This window comes from Ahaetulla prasina, chromosome 2 (genome assembly GCF_028640845.1).
Source record: "Ahaetulla prasina isolate Xishuangbanna chromosome 2, ASM2864084v1, whole genome shotgun sequence".
In the NCBI taxonomy this organism is placed as follows: domain Eukaryota; kingdom Metazoa; phylum Chordata; class Lepidosauria; order Squamata; family Colubridae; genus Ahaetulla; species Ahaetulla prasina.
In genome coordinates, this window is record NC_080540.1 from 22,013,224 (window position 1) to 22,034,320 (window position 21,097).

At 42.3% G+C, this 21,097-nt stretch overlaps 1 protein-coding gene across 3 annotated transcripts in view; it reads right to left on the bottom strand.

The window, feature by feature from the left end:
* CAMK1 (calcium/calmodulin dependent protein kinase I) overlaps window positions 1-21,097 on the bottom strand; it is a 67,085-nt gene that overhangs the window by 11,503 nt on the left and 34,485 nt on the right. For all 3 annotated transcript variants that reach the window (XM_058170209.1, XM_058170211.1, XM_058170210.1), the window contains exons 4-5: window positions 9,788-9,862; window positions 7,788-7,926 (exon numbers count right to left, since the gene is read on the bottom strand). In XM_058170209.1, coding sequence (XP_058026192.1) covers window positions 7,788-7,926; window positions 9,788-9,862 — 214 coding nt within the window. The remainder of the gene's footprint in view (window positions 1-7,787; window positions 7,927-9,787; window positions 9,863-21,097) is intronic.

The window sequence follows — 21,097 nt, forward strand, 5'->3', positions numbered from 1 at the left end:
CGATCATCAGAGGTTTTTTTTTTTTAACTTTTAAAAGCATTTTTTCTTCGGCTGAAAAAATGCTTTTAAAAGTTAAAAAAAAAAAGCCTCTGATGGTCACACGGCTCAGCTGGGATCATCAGAGGCTTTTAAAATCTCTTTGGCCGAAGAGGTTGTAGAAAAAATGCTTTTAAAAGTTAAAAGAAAAAAAGTTGGCCACGCCCACCCAGTCACATTACCCCCACCACCAAGCCACGCCCACAGAATCGGTAGTAACAAATTTTACATTTCACCCCTGGATACATCATATCGGCACAGCCGGTGAAAACCAACTCTGAAAGTTCTGCTGTTTTCACCTAATTAAAAGAATAACACTTGGTGCTCCCCAATCAGTCGTTTTGTCCAATGAATATAGCTGGCAGACTCCTCTCCTTCTTCACCAATCACCCATTACGATGACCTTGGTTCCCACAGGAAACCTTTTTGTTTTGACTGTGAGCTGGGGTAGCTACTTGTCTCCCTCCCCTCCTTTCTCAGGCTTCGTGGCAAATGTGAGGTAGCACAAGATGGCGTCAGCCAGGTTCACTTCAGTGTTGACATGAGGATTCTATGTTCTATGAGTCCCCAGTTTGCTCCCCATCCTGGTCTACCACTGAGAGTGTCTCTTTCATTTTGCCTAAATGGTAGAAATAGCCCTGTAATCAGAGGACTGGCACAGGCTATGTTCAGAGGTGGTATTCAGCTGGTTCTGACCAGTTCTGGAGAACCAGTAGCGGAAATTTTGAGTAGTTCGGAGAACCGGCAAATACCACCTCTGACTGGGCCTGTCCCCATCTATTTGCTGCCTCCCGAGTCCCAACTTATTGAGTTCCAGCTGATCGGCTGGGTCTTCTTTTGTTGCCCTGCACATGGAGCTGGAAAGCAGGTTAGTAGGGCTGGGGAGGGGTGGAAATGGAGATTTTACAGGATCCTTCCCAGTAATAAAATTCTTTTTTTTTTTTACTACCGGTTCTGTGGGCGTGGCTTGGTGGGCAAGTGTGAAGGAAGAACTGAGGACCAATTTGCTGACTGTTTATTACTGGAATGGAATTTTGTTTTCTTTCACTAAGCATCGGTATATCTTGGCTGATACAGTTTGCCAATAAACAGCCACCGATAAGTATTAGCTGCGTGTTAGTTCATTTGTGGCATTAGTGAGGGACAAAAGGCCAGACCAGCCTTTTATGTAACCTGCGTGCACCTGGAGAGGGTGAGAAGAAAACATAACCTGCACTGCATAAGGCTCCTACACAGATGGGATTCAGCCGGTTTGCACCAGTTTAGGTGAACCAAATACTAGTTTTACACCTGGTTTGCTGAACCGGTAGTTGCAAAGATTGGTTGGCCCCGCCCACCCCACCCCACCCCTCCCAGGAGTCTCCACGCGGCCTGTTTTGGATGCCAGGTAAATGCAAGTTCTGGTAGTCCAGGGGAGGCCGTTTTCGCCAGAGGTGGCTTTCAGCAGGTTCTGGAGAACCGGTAGCGAAAATTTTGGGTAGTTCGGAGAACCTGTAGCTGTAGATGGGAGCCCCGCCCCCATCTATTCTCTGCCTCTTGAGTTCCAGCTGATCGGGTGGAAATTGGGATTTTGCAGTATCCTTCTTCCCCGAGTAGGGTGGGAATGGAGATTTTACTGTAGCCTTCCTCTGCCATGGCAACCAAGCCACGGCCACCAAGCCATGCCACACCCACAGAACCGGTAGTAAAAAAAATTGAAACCCACCACTGGTTTTTGCCTTCCTGGAGGCTTGAGAGAAGCCTCCGGAGTCTGGGGAGGGCGAAAATGCCCCCCCTCCCCCACCATGGTGCAGGAGGCCGAGTTGGCCACGTAACTTAGCAAGGCCACGCCCACCCAGCAACTGGGCAGAGAACTGATTGCTAAAATTTTTGAATCCCACCCCTGATCCTACAGAAAACCTGCAGAGGTTCCTGTAAAAAAACAAAAGATAGAAAAATACTAATAATAAAAGCTGTAAATTTTTACCCGGCTTCCCTTTTTCTCCTATTCCACAATTCCTGTATTTTGCAGTCCATGCAATCTTGTCATGAGGACTAGAGTTGTAGTTCAGAGAAGGAGAACTGAAACCTTTTATTTGAAATCTCTTGCAAGTTCCATGAGAAAGATTAACACACCACCCTGAAAAGTCAACTTGCTGCTGCCAGGTTTACAGAATTTATGGAAACTGCATGTATAGCAGAAAACCTAAGAACTAAGCCCACCCCTACGGAAAGGAGTGAGGTGAGAGGACAGTTTACAACATAGGGAAAACATCATTCACTGTGCAGGTGGTCCTTGACTTACCACCACAACTGAGCCCCCCCAAATCCGGTTGCTAAATGAGACACTTGTGAAGTAAGTTTTGCCCCATTTTGTGACCTTTCTTGCCGCAGTTGTTAAGTGAGTTAGCTTCCCCAATGACTTTGCTTGCCAGAAGGTCACATAAAGTGATCACATGGCCACTGCAACGGTCATAAATATGAACCGGTTGCCTAGCATTCAAATGTTGATCATGTGACCATGGGAACGCTGCAGCGGTCATAAGTGTGAAAAATGGTCATAAGTCACTTTTTTCAGTGCCGTTGTAACTTTGAGTGGTCACTAAACGAACGGTTGTAGGTCAAGAATTAGCTGTAACGGTATGTGGGACTAACTCTGGATGACCAGAGGAAGAGCCACGGATGAGACCACGTCCGATAAGCAGCAGCTACGTCCACAGAAGAAATAGGAGAGCGGCAAGCATCTCAGAGGGGCCCCTCCTTGCGTTAGGATGCATTTCAGTTTTAATGCCCTTCTCAACTGAATAATATTGCTTTTCTTGCTCTTGTAATCAGTTTTTATGGTTGTGGCTTTTTACAACGTATAGCATCCTGAACATCTATTGGCAGGAGAGACATTTAACAAGGACCAAAGGTCCAGATAGCTAACAGAGCTGTCGTTTCAGGTTATTCTTTCTCTCCCCTTTCCTCTCTCCTTCCCTCTTTCTCCCTCTCTCTCTCCCTCTCTCTCTCTCTCTCTCTCTCTCCCTTGCTCTCTCATCCCCCTCTCTTCTCATCTCCCTCCCTCTCCCTTCCTCTTTCTTTCTCCCTCTCCCCATCTCTCATCTCCTTCTTTTTCTCTCTCCTCTCTCTCCTCTCTCCTCTCTCCTCCCTCTCTCCTCTCATTCTCCTCTCTCTCCGTCTGCTCCTCCCTCCCCTCCCCTCCCCTCCTCATCTCTCTCTCTCATCTCCCTCTCATTCTCGCTCTCTTCCTCCCTCCTCCTCCCTCTCTCTCCTCTCTCTCCCTCTCCTCCCTCTCATCTCTCTCTCTCATCTCCCTCTCATTCTCTCCTCTCCTCCCTCCCTCCCTCTCTCCTCTCTCTCTCTTCCTCCCTCCTCCTCTCATCTCTCTCTCTCATCTCCCTCTCATTCTCGCTCTCTTCCTCCCTCCCTCTCCCTCTCATTCTCCTCCTCTCTTCCTCCCTCTCCTCCCTCTCATCTCCCTCTCATTCTCGCCTCTTCCTCCCTCTCTCCTCTCTCATTCTCCCCTCCCTCTCCTCCTCCCTCCCTCTCTCATCTCTCTCATCTCCTCTCATTCTCCTCTTCCTCCCTCCTCCCTCTCCCTCTCATTCTCCTCTCTCCCTCTTCCTCCCTCCCTCCCTCTCTCATCTCTCTCTCATCTCCTCTCTCATTCTTGCTCTCTTCCTCCCTCCCCTCCCCTCCCTCTCTCCTCTCTCCTCTCTCCCACTCTTCCTCCCTCCCCTCCCCTCTCTCATCTCTCTCTCTCATCTCCCTCTCATTCTCGCTCTCTTCCTCCCTCCCTCCCTCTCTCCCTCTCTCTCTTCCCCCACTCCCCCCTCTCTCATCTCCCTCTCTCATTCTCTCTCCCCTGGCTTGCAAAAAAAAAATTCAAAGAGGAGTAAGCTAAGAGTGTCTGCCTCTTTGTTCTGGCCAGTGAAGACTCCTCAACCTTATACCTCCTCACCCCACCCCATCTCATCCGACTTGTTAGTACGAAGGGGGGGAAAAAACCCTATATTTTTCAAGTGGAACAAACAGTAGTAGTTTATGCTTCAATCATTCTGATACTTAAATGTTCTCTAACAACAAGGAAAGGACGTGGAGAACATTTCCTCAATCTGGAAAGGACCAGCTTGCCTGATATCTCTTCTGATACAAGATGAGAAGAAACTGAGCTTATAAAGCTATATTTTTAAAATGAAATAAATATCCACACATCGGTCCAGTAAGAGCCTTCTACAAAAATCTCGTGTCTTTTCTAATCCTGCCTTGGCAGTCAATCTTCAGACACCGAAAGTAGCAACCGATTACTGGGACCATCACATTCTAACAAGTGGCAGGTAAGGCTTGCTCTGCATAGATGCCAACGTCTGACATTCAGTTTAACCGTATTGGGTTAGAATTTCTGGGCAAATGTACAGCAATTTGTAACATTTGCATTTCTAGCCACTGTTTGGCACTGTTCATATGCAACCTGGGGTGAAATCCAGCAGATTCTAACAGGTTCTGGAGAACCGGTAGTGGAAATTTTGAGTAGTTTGGAGAACTGACAAATACCACCTCTGGCTGGCCCCAGAGTGGGGAGGGAATGGGGATTTTGCAATATCCTTCCCCTGCCATGCCCACCAAGCCGCGCCCATAGAACCTGGTATGGAAAAATTTTGAATTTCACCCCTGTATGCAACCACTATCATCGTTTGTCATTTCTGCATAAATAAAGAAAAGGGCTGGCCTGCAATTTTTGAGAGCTGTAATATATTTATCTGATCAGTGTACAAATGCCTTTTTTAATAATTACAACTTTTTCCCCATTTTCTCTCTTTACCTGTGCTAGATTAAGAGAGTAACATGATGTTATAAGTGCGAACATTCTTTTTGTATTCTATGGCTTCTTCCTTCTTATTTATTAGACTCTATAATCTCCTTTACATACATACAGAATAGAGCTGGAAGGGGACCTTGGCAGTGGTGGGTTTCAAATATTTTTACTACCGGTTCTGTGGGTGTGGCTTGGTGGGCGTGGCAGGGGAAGGATACTGTAAAATCTCCATTCCCACCCCACTCCAGGGGAAGATTACTGCAAAATCACTCAGGAGGCAGAGAATAGATGGGGGAAGGGCCAATCAGAATTTTTACTGGTTCTCCGATCTACTCAAAATTTCCACTACTGGTTCTCCAGAACTGGTCAGAACCTGCTGAAACCCACTTCTGGACCTTGGAGGTCTTCTAGTCCAGCCCCCTGCTCAAGCAGGAGATTCTATACCATTTCAGACAAGTAGCTGTCCAGCCTCTTCTTAAAAACCTCCAGTCATGAAGCACGCACAATTTTTGAAGGCAAGCTGTTCCACTGGTTAATTGTCCTCACTGTTGGGTCTCCTTAATTCCAAGTTGCTTCTCTCCTCGATTAATTTCTGTCCACTGTTTCCTGTCCTGACCTCTGGTGCTTTGGAAAATAATTTGACCCCTTCTTCTTGGTGGCAGTTCCTCAAATACTGGAATACTGTTATCATGTCAGTCCTAGTCCTTCTTTTTGCTAGACTAGCCATAACCAATTCCTGCAACCATTCTTCATGTTTCAGTCTCTAGGCCCTTAATTGTCTTAGTTGCTCTTCTCTACACGTTTTCCAAAATCTCTACATCATTTTATAATGTGGTGACCAAAACTGGATGCAGTATTCTACGTGTGGTCTTAATAAGGTTTATAAAGCTGTACTCATACTTCGTATGATCTTGACTCTGCACTCCTCCACTAAGTGGTGGAGGATGGAAGAATTTATATTCCTTGCAGTCAGGGGTGAAACACTCCTGGTTCGGACCAGGACACGCCTGATCCGGTAGTGATGGCGGTGGGTGGTTTGGAGAACCGGTAGCAAAAATCAGCCGCAAAAATGCTTTTAAAAGTAAAAAAAAAGCCTCTGATGATTGTGCGGCTCAGCTGGGATCATCAGAGGCTTTTAAAAGCATTTTTTCTACAACCTCTTTGGCCGAAGAGGTTGTAAAAAAATGCTTTTAAAAGGCTCTGGTGATCCCAGCTGTGTTGCCTGATTGTCAGAGGCTTTTTTTTCTTTTAAAGGCAAAAACAAAATGCTTTTAAAAGAAAAGATAAGCCTCTGATGTTCAGGCAACTCAGCTGGGATCATCAGAGGCTTTTAAAAACATTTTTTTACAACCTCTTTGACCGAAGCGGTTATAGAAAAAATGCTTTTAAAAGCCTCTGATGATCCCAGCTGAGCCGCACAATCATCAGAGGCTTTTTTTTTTACTTTTAAAAGCATTTTTGCGGCTGATTTTTGCTACCGGTTCTCCACACCGCATAGAAAAAATGCTTTTAAAAGTAAAAAAAAATTGGCCACGCCCACCCAGTCACAATATACCACCCCCACCAAGCTATGGCTACAGAACCAGTAGTAACAATTTTTGCATTTCACCACTGCTTGCAGTCCTCTGATTGTTAGTGCTAATGGATCAGATGTCGTAATGCTAATGACCAGAGGACTGCACGGAATAGAAATCTTTCCATTCTCCACCATTTACTCAGAATTGAAGAAGTATGAGAGAGATGAACGATTGGAGGAAAAAGGGGGGAAAAATAAAAGGACAAGGAAAGATTAAATAACGGATAAACTAGGAGTAGAAATAGAAGAACAAATAGGAAGAAACAAAAATTGTGGAAAGGAAATTGGGTACACGTGTATATCTAAGTATATATGCGGCTGCGCGAGTAGTAACGGGAGCCGCTCGTGGCTCCCACGTAACACCACTGCTCCGTAGTCTGCACTGGCTTCCTGTGGTCTTTCGGGTGCGCTTCAAGATTTTGGTTACCACCTTTAAAGCGCTCCATGGCTTAGGACCCAGGTACTTACGAGACCGCCTGCTGTTACCCTATGCCTCCCACCATTCACGCTCTCATAGAGAGGGTCTCCTCAGGTGCCGTCCGCCAAACAGTGTCGGCTGGCGGCCCCCAGGGGTAGGGCCTTCTCTGTGGGAGCATCGACGCTCTGGAATGAACTCCCCCCTGGCCTACGTCAAGTGCCTGATCTTCGGACCTTCCGTCGTGAGCTAAAAACATACTTATTTACTCAAGCGGGACTGGCATAATAGTTTGATTTTAAATTGGGGTTTTATTAATATTCTTAAATATTTTAAATTTAATTTTAATTATTAGCCGTTTTTGTAATTTTGCTATGTTTTAATTTGTTTTAATTGTACATATTTTGTATTTTATCTCCGGCTGAGTCCTTCGGGAGAAGGGCGGTGTAAAAATTTAATAAATAATAAATAAATAAATAACATAAATATATGTAAGTAAAATAATTAGAATAATATAATATATTATGGTAATATATATATGATATATTGGAAATATATATAAAATATATATAAAAGATACATTAGAATAAGAGAAAGAAAATGTATAAGTATTGATCACTGACGCGAAACTGTTGAAAAGAAGAAAGTGTTAACATTTCTTTTTGTTTTTGTTTTGCTTTTTTTGTAAAAAAAATCTGTTTAATAAAAATCATTTTAAAAAAGAAGAAGAAGGAGCTTCTTGGATGAGAAGCGAAACGTCTTCAAGTAAAAACAAAGAAAGTCCAGTTATCTTTTGAAAAAGCACTTTTGGGACCACCATGATCTGGAAGACTAAGAATCTCCATAGACAATTGCAAGAATCGTGTTTAGTTTTATCCCTCAGTAAATAGCTTGTGTGGACACCTCTTAATGGAAGGAGGACTACGACATGCAGATATACCTGGCCAAGTTGACTAACCCACCTTGAGGTCACGGTGCACAATGCCCATGTCATGCAGGTATTTAACGGCATCAAGGATTTGGCAGATCAGCTTGCTGGCATCTCGCTCTGTGTAAAATCCCTTCTCCACTATCCTGTCGAAAAGTTCCCCGCCGGAAACCCTGCCAGAGGGAGATAGAACACAAGTAAGATCTATACCGACAGATCCTTGCGAGCCTCCAACATGGATTAGGTCAGTGATGCGATTTGCTAAACCTTTTGGGCTTGGCACATCAAAAATTCAGAAAATGCCTAACTTGACTCTGCTGGTGTATCGCTATCACATCCAACAAAGGAGAAGCAATTCTTTAGTTATTTATTTAATCTTTAAAAATATACAATCCAATCAAATGTGGTGCTATGAATTATATAGATAAAGGTAAAGGTCCCCTTGCACATATGTTCCCGACTCTAGGGGGTGGTGCTCATCTCCGTTTCAAAGCCTAAGAACCAGCGCTGTCCGAAGATGTCTCCGTGGTCATGTGGCTGGCATGACTAAATGCCAAAGGTGCACAGAACGCTGTTACCTTCCCATCAAAGGTGGTCCTTATTTTTTTACTTGCATTTTTTACGTGCTTTCGAACTACTAGGTTGGTAGAAACTGGGACAAGTAACAGGAGCTCACCCCGTTACGCAGCACTAGGGATTCAAACCGCTGAACTGCCGACCTTTCGATCGACAAGCTCAGAGTCTTAGCCCCTGAGCTACCATGTCCCTATTATGAATTATATAAAAAATGGTCAAATAATAAAAATGAAAAATGAAATGAAGTATAAGCCATTTTCAAAGTTGAAGTTTTGGGAATAGCTCTTGTCAAGTATTGGTGAATGTTGGCATGGCACACGAAACATTATGGCATGTGTCACCTTTGACACATGTGTCGTAGGTTCATCGTCACTGGATTAGGTCCACCACAAGACTCAGAGGGGTTGAGAAGCCAAGGGCATGCCATGCTACAGGTAGTCCATGACTTATGTCACAATTGGGACCAGTATTTCTGTACCTAAACGAGGTAGTTGTTAAGCAAGTTTGTATCTGATTTTACAACCTTTTGGCTGGTTGTTAAGTGAATCACTGCAGTTGTTAAGTGAAAAACGCAGTTGTTATGTAAATCCAGCATCCTTTGTAGACTCTGCTTCTCAAAAGCTGGCTGGGAAAAGTTGCAAACAGTTCATGTAATCATGGGACGCTGCAACCATTGTAAATATATGCCAGCTGCCCAGTGCCCAAATTTTGATCATCATTGAGCATGGGAATGAGCTGCAACGGTTGTAAGAGCGAGGACTGGTCATAAGACAATTTTTTTTCAGTGCTGTTGTAACTTATAACAGTCGCTAAACATATGGTTGGAAGTCAAAGATTATCTGTATTTATCCCTTTCCCTTTTAGCTCCAGTTCTGTTCAAATCAGAGGCATCATTTAAGGTAAGGGTCTCCAACCTTGGTCCCTTTAAGACTTGTGGACTTCAACTCCCAGAGTTCCTCAGGACTCTGGGAGTTGAAGTCCACAAGTCTTAACGGGACCAAGGTTGGAGACCCCTGGTTTAAGGAGTCTGCTAGGTTGAAAGCATTAGCCAATGACATCCCCATTGCCCAGGGAATGCCTGTGGGGCAGAGGTGGGATTCAGCCGGTTCTCTCCAGGTCGGGCGAACCGGTACCGGCGACTGCAGGAGGCTCCGCCCAGCCACCCAGACGTAATGCGCAAGCACTGTCCATGCACAGAAGGCGCACACTCACATTTGTGAACTAGTAGGGAAGGTAAGTGAATCTCACCTCTGCTGTGGGGGCTCCTTTCAAGGAGCTGCAGCAAATGATGGGAACTCACCCCGCCAGGCAGCAGCACTCGGGTCTCGAGCGTGAGCTTGCTAACCTCCAATCCAGCATCCCAACCATGTAAGCCATTGCATTCCTTTCCTTTTTGGCTAATAGGGCCTGAGAACTGTGGCACCCTTCCTCTCCCTCCTTCCTAAATCTTCAACTTACAGCTGCATGATGAGGTAGAGGTGTCCTCCACTCTCGTAGATGTCATCCAGGGCCACTATGTTCGGATGCTTGATTCTGCCAAGAGGGGAAACACGTTTTAATTCGGAAGTGCTACGGATCGCTAAGGAAATCTATTTCATGTTGCCTTGATAAGTTTTAATGTTGATGTTATTCTGAAAGAAAAATCGTCTATGGATCAGCTCAGAAGTGCCTTGCCATGTAAAATACAAACGTGGCTCTTCATGGGACAGAGTGTTATTGAATACAGGTAGTCTTCCAGTTACAAACACAAATGAGCCCAGCATTTCTCTTGTTAAGTGAGACATTGGTTAAGTGAGTTTTGCCACATTTTATGAACTTTCTTACTACAATTGTTAAGTGAATCACTGCAGTTGATAAGTTAGTAACCCCAGTTGTTAAATAAACTGGGCTTCTCCCCTGATTTTGCTTGTCAGAAGGTCACAAAAGGGGATCACACGACCCCGGGACTGAGCAACAGTCATAAATATGAACCAGTTTTTTGTTTTTTTTTATTTACATTTATATCCCGCCCTTCTCCGGAGACTCAGGGCGGCTTACAGTGTGTAAGGCAATAGTCTCATTCTATTTGTATATTTACAAAGTCAACTTATTGCCCCCCCAACAATCTGGGTCCTCATTTTACCTACCTTATAAAGGGTGGAAGGCTGAGTCAACCTTGGGCCGGGCTTGAACCTGCAGTAATTGCAGGCTACTGTGTTCTAATAACAGGCTTCTAACAGCCTGAGCTATTACGGCCCGATAAGCATCTGAATGTTGAGATGATCATGAAGATGCTGCAAAGGTCATAACTGTGAAAAACAGTTGTAAGTAACTTTTTTCAGCGCCGTTGTCACTTTGGACGGTCACTAAGCGAACTGTTATAAGTCGAGGACTACCTATACTGCACAGTAGCAAAAATATATATATATTCTGCACTCATGTTACTATATGCATTTTTGTCATCCTCAGATGGGGAGACGTTGCTCCACAAAACGATGACAGTGTTAGCGTTAGTCTTATTTCTCAGCGGGGGGGAAGGTTTAATGACATGGTGAGATGATGGCCAGGATTTTGTCATATTGTCAACTAAGACCCCCTTTGGAGGAAAATTTAATAAAATCTGGCAGCAGGCACAGAATGAGATTTGGAAGAGCTTGGAAGAGAAAAAGCACAGAAGCTAAGAAAAAGCAAACCTGGGAATAAAAATTGCTGATATCACAGTCACTATGGTGTGTGTGTGTGTGTGTGTGTGTGTGTGTGTGTGTGTGTGTGTGCGTGTGTGTGTGTAAAATTGGTTGGTTTGAAGCAGAGTCCCACCTCAAGGGATGAACGAATCTTGAGGAAACAGTGCGAAAGAACCTTGGATTTAGGATTAGGAGAATGCTGCTGGTGGGACCTCCACCCTTTACTTTAGAGGAGAAAAAAAATCTACCTTGAAATCCAACTCTTACTCTCATCATATCTGGCCAAAAGAATTAATTGACATGAATGTCTTATGACAGGGCTGTCAAACTCCCGGCCCATGGGCCAGATCAGTGGTGGGATTCAAATTTTTTTTTTACTACCGGTTCTGTGGGCATGGCTTGGTGGATGTGGCAGGGGAAGGATACTGCAAAATCTCCATTCCCACCCCACTCTGGGCCTAGCCAGAAGTGGTATTTGCCAGTTCTCCAAACTACTCAAAATTTCCACTACCGGTTCTCCAGAACCTGTCGGAACCTGCTGGATTTCACCCCTGGGCCAGATGCGTCACATGTTGGCTACGCCCATGCCCACCTTAGCGAAAGGGGGAAAAATCCTCATATGTCATGTGACACCACCGTGACAATGTGAGTTTGCCACCCCTGTCCTATGAGAACCCCAAAATGGGAAGAATTGATCCTGGCAATAAGTAAAGAATTGTGCACAGAATTAAAGACAACTCCATCCGGTTAGTCTTGTTCCAGGAAGGCCTAAATCCAGTCAGTTAATCCATTTGGCCTCTCTGTCTCAACTTCCATCATGGCTAGGACCCTCTTCCCAAACCCTGCTTAACTGTTCCTGTCAATGCCTGCCTGGACAATGAGGAAAAAGCCAGGGTAGTTAGTCCTCGGCTTACGACCACAATGGAACCCAAAATTTCCATTGCTAAGCAAGACAAGTGAGCTGTACCCCGTTTTATGACCTTTTTTGCCACAGTTGTTAAGTGAATCACCACTTAAGTTGTTAAGTGGATCGTGGAGTTGTTCAGTGAATCAGGCTTCCCTTATTAACTTTGCTTGTCGGAAGCCATCTTACAAATGGAGATCACATGACTCCAGGCATAAATACAGGACAGTCGCCAAACACCTGAATTTTGATCACATGACCATGGGGATGGTGCAACATTGGTAGATAGGATAATCGGTCATAAGTCACCCTTTCAGGGCTGTTGTAATTTAGAACAGTCACTAAAGGAACAGTTGTAAGTCGAGAACTACCTGTACTATAAAAAATCTTTGCTTGTGTTGGTTTCTGCTCCAAGGACTAAGGAGATACATTCCTAGAGCAAATGGTGGTTGTATTTTGATCTTGCTAAATGTAATTATCTACCGCATTTTATTTTAGCCACTAGGAACCGGTTCCGTGGAGAGAGGTTTTTTTCCATGGGCCAGAGGGGATGTGGTTTTGCATGCTACCTGCATCCCATGGATGGAGCTTTGCTTGCGTGCGCAGCTTGGTTTCTGGCCTGCTGTAGCCCAATAGTGGTCCACGGACCGGGGGGGGGGGGTTTGAGATCCCCTGATCTATCGGACAGATCCACTGGTCAAAAAATTGGACTGGATTAAACATATTGGGAGAATAAAGGATCAGACTGTCAAGTAGAAACTGAATTCCAAAGAAATAAATTTAGAATGTGATGTGAATTTGGAGAGAAGAAAATCCTTAGAAGATTAAGAACATTTTGACCGATTTGTAACAAAGGACTGGTACTAATTAATGCCCCAGTGAGAAACAGTAACTAACATATATAAACATCATTTGAATCCACTCCTTGATTTCTATTTGCTTTTTAAATTACCAATTAAGGTTTTTTTCCCCCCCCAACTTGTTTCCTGGTTGTTAACATAACCATGGATTACTCAATTAGCCTCAAGTTCTCTGTGTGAATACTGTAGTATAAACTAACTGCATATGGTTAGGTTCAAAGGATGCCAGACTGAAACCCAGTCACTTCTTTGGGATTCAGGCTGTCTCCTCAACACAGCTTCCAAATCTTTTCATTTGTTTCCCCTCATTTGAAATCTTTACTTCTCTCGCAAAATCACTTAGATTCTTTAATCAAGATGCAAGGCTTTCCACGCAAACAACTGGGGAATTACAATTATTGCCCTTGCTACCCCAATTTGCTAGTTTATGGTACGAATTAATGAGCCGTGGCACAGAAATGACAATAAAAATGCTAAATGGAAACTAGAGAAACACAACATCACTATAGATCTGCCTTTAAAGGGAGGAAAAAGATACAAGCATTTTTTTTTAAAAAAATGGCAATGCATTGTTATGCAGGTCAGTTTGCTGATATTAAATTGGTTTTGCTTTTGACTGCTTTTGAAAGGGTGTTGTAGGCACTTCGACAGAAGTATTTTCTAAAGCAGGTGTAACCAACCTGTGACCTATAGCTGCAGGCAGACTGGACAGCTAATAATGTGGCTCCACAAGATTGCAAACTTTTAACATTATTATATGATTGTTTTTATAACATTATATATTTTATATGCAGTTCTTTTATATGCAGTTTTATATGCAGTGAAAAAGAATTGAAAAACAATTCTTTTTCACTAAATGCGGTCCACGCAAGCCAAAAGTAAAGCACCCACAATCTGAAGTAAATAAATATTAATTGTGTAAAGATCACTAATAAATAGCGACCGCCTGCTACTACCGGTGGCCTCCCATCGACCAGTGCACTCCGATAGGGAGGGTCTCCTCAGGGTGCCGTCGGCCGGACAATGTCGGCTGGCGACCCCCAGGGGGAGGGCCTTCTCTGTGCGGGCTCCAACCCTCTAGAACGAGCTACCACCGGGGATCCGCCAACTCCCTGATCTTTCGACGCGAGCTGAAAACGTTTCTGTTCCATCGCGCAGGACTGGCCTAATAGTTTTTAAATGGGGTTTTATTAAATGGGATTTTTATAGTTCTTAGCCAAATTTAAATTTTTGTCTTTTAAATTTGTTTTTAACTTTTGTATCTGATTGTTTTATTTTGGCTGTAAACCGCCCTGAGTCCTTTGGGAGAAGAGCGGTATAGAAATTAAAATAATAAATAAATAAATAAATAAATAAATAAATAAATAAATAAATAAATAAATAAATAAATAAATAAATATGTTCCTATGCCAGGCAGCAGGAAATTGCAGGTAGTCCTCTACTTATGACCACATTTTGAGCCCCACATTTCTGTTGCTAAGCGAGACAGTTCTTAAGTGAGTTTTGCTCCATTTTATAACCTTTTTTTCTCCACAGTCCTTTAGTAAATGACTGCAGTTGTTAAGTGAATAAAATGCGGAATCTGGCTTTCACATCGACTTTGCTTGTCAGAAGGTTGCAAAAGTCATAAGTGAGAACCAGTGGCCAAGCATCCACATTTTGTTCACGTGATCATGAGGATGCTGCAATCATTGTCAGTGTGAAAAATGGTCACAAGAAGTCCCTTTTTTCAGTGCCCTTCTAACTTCAAACGGTCATTAAACAAATGGTTGTAAGTCAAGGACTAGCTGTATATGACTGGCCTCAAGGAAATTCATGAAATGTGCAAATTTAGAGCCTAAAAATTATGGTCACCCTTGTAGTCCTTCACAAAGTCCTTGGCATCATACTACAATAGTCATTTTTATATGAGAAAAAGAGGAGAGAGTGGGGATAGGGATGGGAGGCAGTTACTGAAAACTTCTACTGCCACTGCTACATAGTGAAAGAAACAGATACTAAGGACATTTTGGAGAAGTTACTCAAGGTGCAATTCAGACCATGATTAGCAGGAAGCCATAAAAAAAGATACAGCGAGCAAGGAGATTTTAATTAAAGATAATTAAGAGAAGCTTCAACAAGATTTCACCAGTCCAGACTGGACAAAGTATTGATGCAATTATTAAAAAAAAAAATACCACCCAAACTAAAGTATAAAAAAGAATAAAACCCACAGAACTGCAAGAATTTGGTAGTAGCTTTGTCTGGATGTTTTAAGGAAAGACAGCAAGACAAAAATAAAATAAAATAGCAATGACAAAGTAAATATGAATGTCCAAATCCTTGGACTAAAACTAATATTTGTTAGCTGGAAGCAGGAGATAAGATACTGTACAAGTGTGCTTTCACCTCACTGTTGCCTTTATCATGTTAGCTAATGTTTTCTTTCATGTTTTTTTAAAAAATAAACTACTTCAGCAATAAATCATTGAACCCAGAGAATTTCCATAGCTCTTTCCTCTTAAATGAACTTTCCAACTTGCTCGTTTGGTGCAACTATTTTGGTTTGGTGATAGATGACGGTAAGCAAGAAGAACTGATCATTTGAAAACTCACGAGTAGGTCTTAGTAACACTAAGAAGAGCTCCAACTTTGTAACAGACAGCGAATGTGACAATTACAGCTGAAGAGCCAGCAAAGGGGTCATGCCAGAGCACGCAGATAGGGTGCCCTAATGAAGCATGAGCAATGGATGGTCGGAGTCACACGGCTTGTTCTGGTCACAAGAAAACACTGTGTGGTGCCAACCTGGACTATTTTCAGAAAAGCTGATATTCCACATCAGATATGGTAACTAAAAAAAGGATGGTGCAGAAGGCCACTGATGAGCTTGCTTTGAAGCAACTGTGAATGGAAACTGGATCATATGGGGAAAACTATCGCTCCTCAATCCAATTCTAAACATCTCACTTCAAAGTAGACATCCTTGGGCAAGAGGACTGCAAACAGAAGAAAGAAAGAAAAAGAAAGGAAGGAAGGAAGGAAGGAAGGAAGGAAGGAAGGAAGGAAGGAAGGAAGGGAGAGAGAGAAAAAAAGAGAGAGAGAGAGAAAAAAAAGAAGGGAGGGAGGGAGAAGGGAAGAAAGGAAGGAGGGAGGGAGGAAGAAAGAAAGAGGGAGGGAGGGAGAGAGGGAGAAAGGAAGAGAGAGGGGGAGGCAGGGAGAAGAGAAGAAAGGAGGGAGGAAGGAAGAGAGAGGAGGAGGAAGAAAGAAAGAGGGAGGGAGGGAGAGAGGGAGGAAGGAAGAGAGAGGGGGAGGGAGGGAGAAGAGAAGAAAGGAGGGAGGGAGGAAGAGAGGGAGGGAGGAAAGAAGGAAGAAAGAGTGAGAGGGAGGGAGGAAGGAAGGAAGAGAGAGGGAGGGAGATGGGAAGAAAGGAGGGGGGAGGGGAGAAGGAAGGAAGGAAGGAAGGAAGGAAGGAAGGAAGGAAGGAAGGAAGGAAGGAAGGAAGGAAAAAAATCACCTCACCAAGGAAATCTAATCTCTACCATTTGGGTAAGGCGATTTTCCCAATCTCAAATGTTTTAGCCAATGGTTATCACGATTAGGGATGACCAAAATCATATTCTAACATGGATAGGCTTCAATGTTGTAATATAAAAAACAGGAGTTCCCAACCAAGGGTGCCCACACCACAGAGGGTTAGAGATGGAATTTCAGGGGGCACGACAACCAGTGGTGTCCCTCCCTTAGGGATAAGTCACAAGTCACAATCACCTTGTAGCTGGTATCCTGACGATTTATATTGACTGTTTCCTAATATGATTTGATTGCTTATCTGTTCCCTATGACTATCATTAAGTGTTGTACCTTAGAATTTTTTTTTTTTTATAAAAAGTTTTATTTTTACAATCATATCAAATAATTCATCCAATGTACAGTTATATACAATTAGTCGGGCTTGCCCAGTCACCACCACCCTTTTAACACTCTTCCTCTTCTACCTTCTTTTACTTTCCAAACCTTCTCTCTCTCTCTTATCTACATCCGCTCCTCCCTCCACCCTACACCTTCCTTCTCCTCTACTATCCCTCTTCCTTCCTCTTCTCCTCTTTCCTACCTCCTACTCTCTCTTTCTCCTCCTCACCGTTCTAAAATGGTAACTATGCAGACCCGACCCTACATTAATTATATTTCTTCAATAATCCCTGTACATTATCCATCACTCCATCTCTACCAAACCCCTCCCAATTCCCTCCCCTTACCCCCACCCCCACCCCGACTTCCCAGAACAAAATGCAGGGTATCAAAACTAACAATCATAATCCAAAATAATTCCTAAATTATAATCTCTAGTCACACCACACTTAGTCACACTCTCAATTCCCCTCTCCTTCAAAAATATATCTAATACAAAATATTTCCTAAATTTACTCATATGCTATTCGATATTTTTTTTTTATCTGATACTTATTTTAAATATAATCAATCCACATTTTCCATTCTAAAATATATTTTTCTAGTGTATAGTCTTTCAAATAAGCGGAGATTTTTGTCATCTCTGCCAGATTTGATAGTGTCCATTCTTCGATTGTAGGTAATTCTTCTTTCTTCCAATACTGAGCAGTCAAAAGTCTTGCGACTGTTATTAAGTTCAAAATCAATTTAGTCTCTATAGCTGTATAGTCCATAATTATTCCTAGTAGAAAGAACTGCAGAGTAAACTTAATCTTCTTTTTCAAAATATTCTGCATGATCCACCATACTTTAATCCAAAATGCTTTAACTTTTTTACAAGTCCACCATATATGGTAATAAGTAGCATCTTCACAATCGCATCTCCAACATTTAGCAAGATCTAATATGTGTTTCTTGTAAACAGGTAATGTCATTTTTAAATTGTTTCAAATAATGAAATACTTTCCTTCTCTTCTGCGGTGAATTCAGGCCATTAACATTCCAAGATAATAGTTTAATTGCCATTATTGGCGAAGGAAACTTTGGAACACCAGGCGAGATCACATTTTACTTTAGGCCTTGCTCCTCCCACTGTTTCCGTTGTAGTAGTTGCCAGTTGTTGTTGTGCCTTCATCTCTTGTTCCTTGCGTTTAGCAGCAGCTCTTGTCAGCCTTTGTTCTTTGAATCTAAACCCGTCGTAGGTATTTCCAACACTTGTAATAAATCTTCTTCCATCACAATCTGTTCTTGTACCTGCTTCACTTCTCTTCCTTCACTTCAGCCTCCTTCTTCTAGCTTCCAATGGGGAAGACTTCCAACTTTAATACCTCAACATAAAATTCTCTTGCTTTTCCAACCGTATTGAAACGATGTACTTTCCTGCATAATATACTATTATACCAGTTGGAATATCCCATCTATATTCAATCTGATGTTTTTAAGTTCATTCACCAGGAAGGCAAATTCCTTCCTAGCCCTTAACATTTTGGTGGAATTTCCTTTAATATCAAAATATCTTGACCAGCAATCTGAATCTTCTCCCTTATATGAAGCTTGCAAAATCTGATTTCTCACTGTTCTGTTTGTAAAATAAATAACAACATCCCTTGGCAACTTTTTTGCCTTGCTATCCAAGAATTCACACGATATATTTTATCAATTTGATAAGCCACATCTGCTGGACGAGCTGCTAATATCTCAGCAAATACTTCAGAAAAATTTCCTTAAATTCTCTTCCTTATTTTCTTTCAAACCTCGAATTCTAAGAGCAAATTCCATATTTCTATATTGTATCAAAACTATTTCATCCTCTGTTTTTCCATTTTACTTTGAAATTCATCCATTTTATTTTCTAATTTTAAATTATGTTGCTTAATTTCTTCAACCTCCTCTTCCAATAAAATCACATTCGTTGCCAAACTTCGTACTGCCATTACAAATCCTTCTTTAACTTCTTTATTTCCCACTTGAATTTCTGATATCTGCTCTTTCATTTCAGACATCTCATCAGTTATTACTTTAAATTTTTCTTCTATAAAGCCTTTTAAGTTCTCTTGTAACGCCTCTAAATTCAATGTTCTAGTCTCTGCTGTATGAGCTGGAGAGGCACCAGCTGATAAAGTTCCAGAGCTCTTTGTTACAGTAGACTTTAATTGTTTGGCTGCCATCTTCTATAAAATTATTTATTTATTTATTTCCAACTTAATATTCACTTTAAATCTTCTTAACCTCTAAGAAACACAGTCTTTTAAAGCAGTATTTAAAAATCTCCCCTAGATTCTATCAGCAGGCAGCAAAGAGTTAAAGAGTAAGAGCAGAAAGTAACATGCAAATTACCAACTGCAGACGGCAAACTGAAAGTATCGCTTTCGCTTTCCACTCGTTAACTTGTTAACAATTCACCTCCATTTTTTTACTGTTTTCAAGCTTGTTACAAAGTATCGGGGAATCGGCTTGGCTACTTGCATAAAGTTCTCCCACTTTCGTTCTGTCCGGTATAATCCTTTATTGTCCAAAATAAATCTCGGCATTTGGTCGTGGTGATTGGTTCCGCCAAAGCAGAAGAATCCTCGGATCTGGAGCACTTCGGGTTACTGGAGGGAACTTAACCCTTCAAACCCCTTTTTTCTCAGGGGCTTTAGGGAAATTCAACCTCTGCCCTCAGCTCACCACCTTCTCCTTCTCCCGAAGAGGGGGTTTTCCGAACCGCTGGACAGCAGATTTAAGCTGTCCTAGCGATTCCACATAATCCAGAGGTTGGTGATCGTAAAGATCACCGCCATCACCTACGGTGCCAAACCGGAAGTCCGTACCTTAGAATTTTTGATGAAGGTATATTTTCTTTTATGTACACTGAGAGCATAAGCGCCAAGACAAATTCCTTGTATGTCCAATCACATTTGGCCAATAAAAAATTCTTATTCTATTCTATTCTGTTCTGTTCTGTTCTATTTTTTTATAGGGGTAATGAATATTAATCAAACATTTCCTAGGGATACGGGACAGGTCCTAGAAAAGGTTGGGAACTAACTACTGGTTTAGACAACATTTAATTAGACCTAAACAATGCATTTTCATTAGTTCTGGGAGTGGATTTAGGGCTAGATCGAAGGTGAGGAGCAACTGTAGACTTCAACTCCCAGAATTCCTGAGCCAGTATAGTTGAGAGTTGAAGTCCATAGGATGATTGAGAATCTATGGAGATTCTCAATCATCCAGGTCATGGTTGTCCCAAAGATACTTTTTCCAAAAAGGCACTTTGACTTCCTTAATTTTTTTCTTTGAAAACATTTTACTTCTCATCCAAGAAGCTTCTTCAGTTCTAACAGAAACTAAAGTTAGAACGACATGTGAAACAAAATGTTTTCAAAGAAAAAAACAAACAAGGAAGTCCAGTTGACTTTTAGAAAAAGTGCTTTTGCAATAAGTCCACAGGCTGTAAAGGGGCCATAGTTGCCCACCCTCGGGCTAGATGAATTGTGATGAAACAACCGTGTGTATTTATTCATGCATTCTCCTCACCTGCCCAGAAGGAAAGTAGCCCATTTGTTTTTGACACGAAATGCTTAGGTAAAAGAATTAAAAGAATTAAAATTAAGACATGATAGCAGTGTTCCAATATCTCAGGGGCTGCTACAAAGAAGAGGGAGTCAAGCTATTCTCCAAAGCACCTGAGGGTAAAACAAGAAGCAATGGGTGGAAACTGATCAAGGAAAGAAGCAACTTAGAACTAAGGAGAAATTTCCTGACAGTCAGAACAATTAATCAGTGCAACAACTTGCTCCAAAAGTTGTGAATGCTCCAACAGTGGAAGTTTTTAAGAAGAATATTGAATAACCATTTATCTGAAGTGGTGTAGGGTTTTCTGCCTAGGCAGGGGGTTGGACTAGAAGACCTCCAAGGTCCCTTCCAAATCTATTATTCTATTTCTAAAATCCTGTAGGCCCTTTCCTGTTTTACCTTGCTGTATTTTTATTGCTTTAAGCAATTCCATCACTCCAATTCTGTTCTACTGCTGGAAATGACTTGATTGGAGGACAAAATTGCTTGAAGCAGCCGGAGATACAATCTCCAGGGCTAGCTAAACCCTTATGCAGTTCACTTTTGAGGGCCATGCAGTATGGAATAAATAGACAATTCCACTGTCATCGCCGCACTTCACTGAATGGATATGTGGAAAGATGCTCTAGCACAGGGGTCCCCAACCTTGGCAACTTTAAGCCTGGTGGACTTCAACTCCCAGAATTCCCCAGCCAGCTTTGCTGGGAGTTGAAGTCCTCCAGGCTTAAACCTCCAGGCTTAAAGTTGCCAAGGTTGGGGACCCTGCTCTAGCATAAGAGAAGCAATGCACCACTATGTTCTTTTAAAAAAGGAACTTATATTAAAATATACCACTTTATACTGAAACATA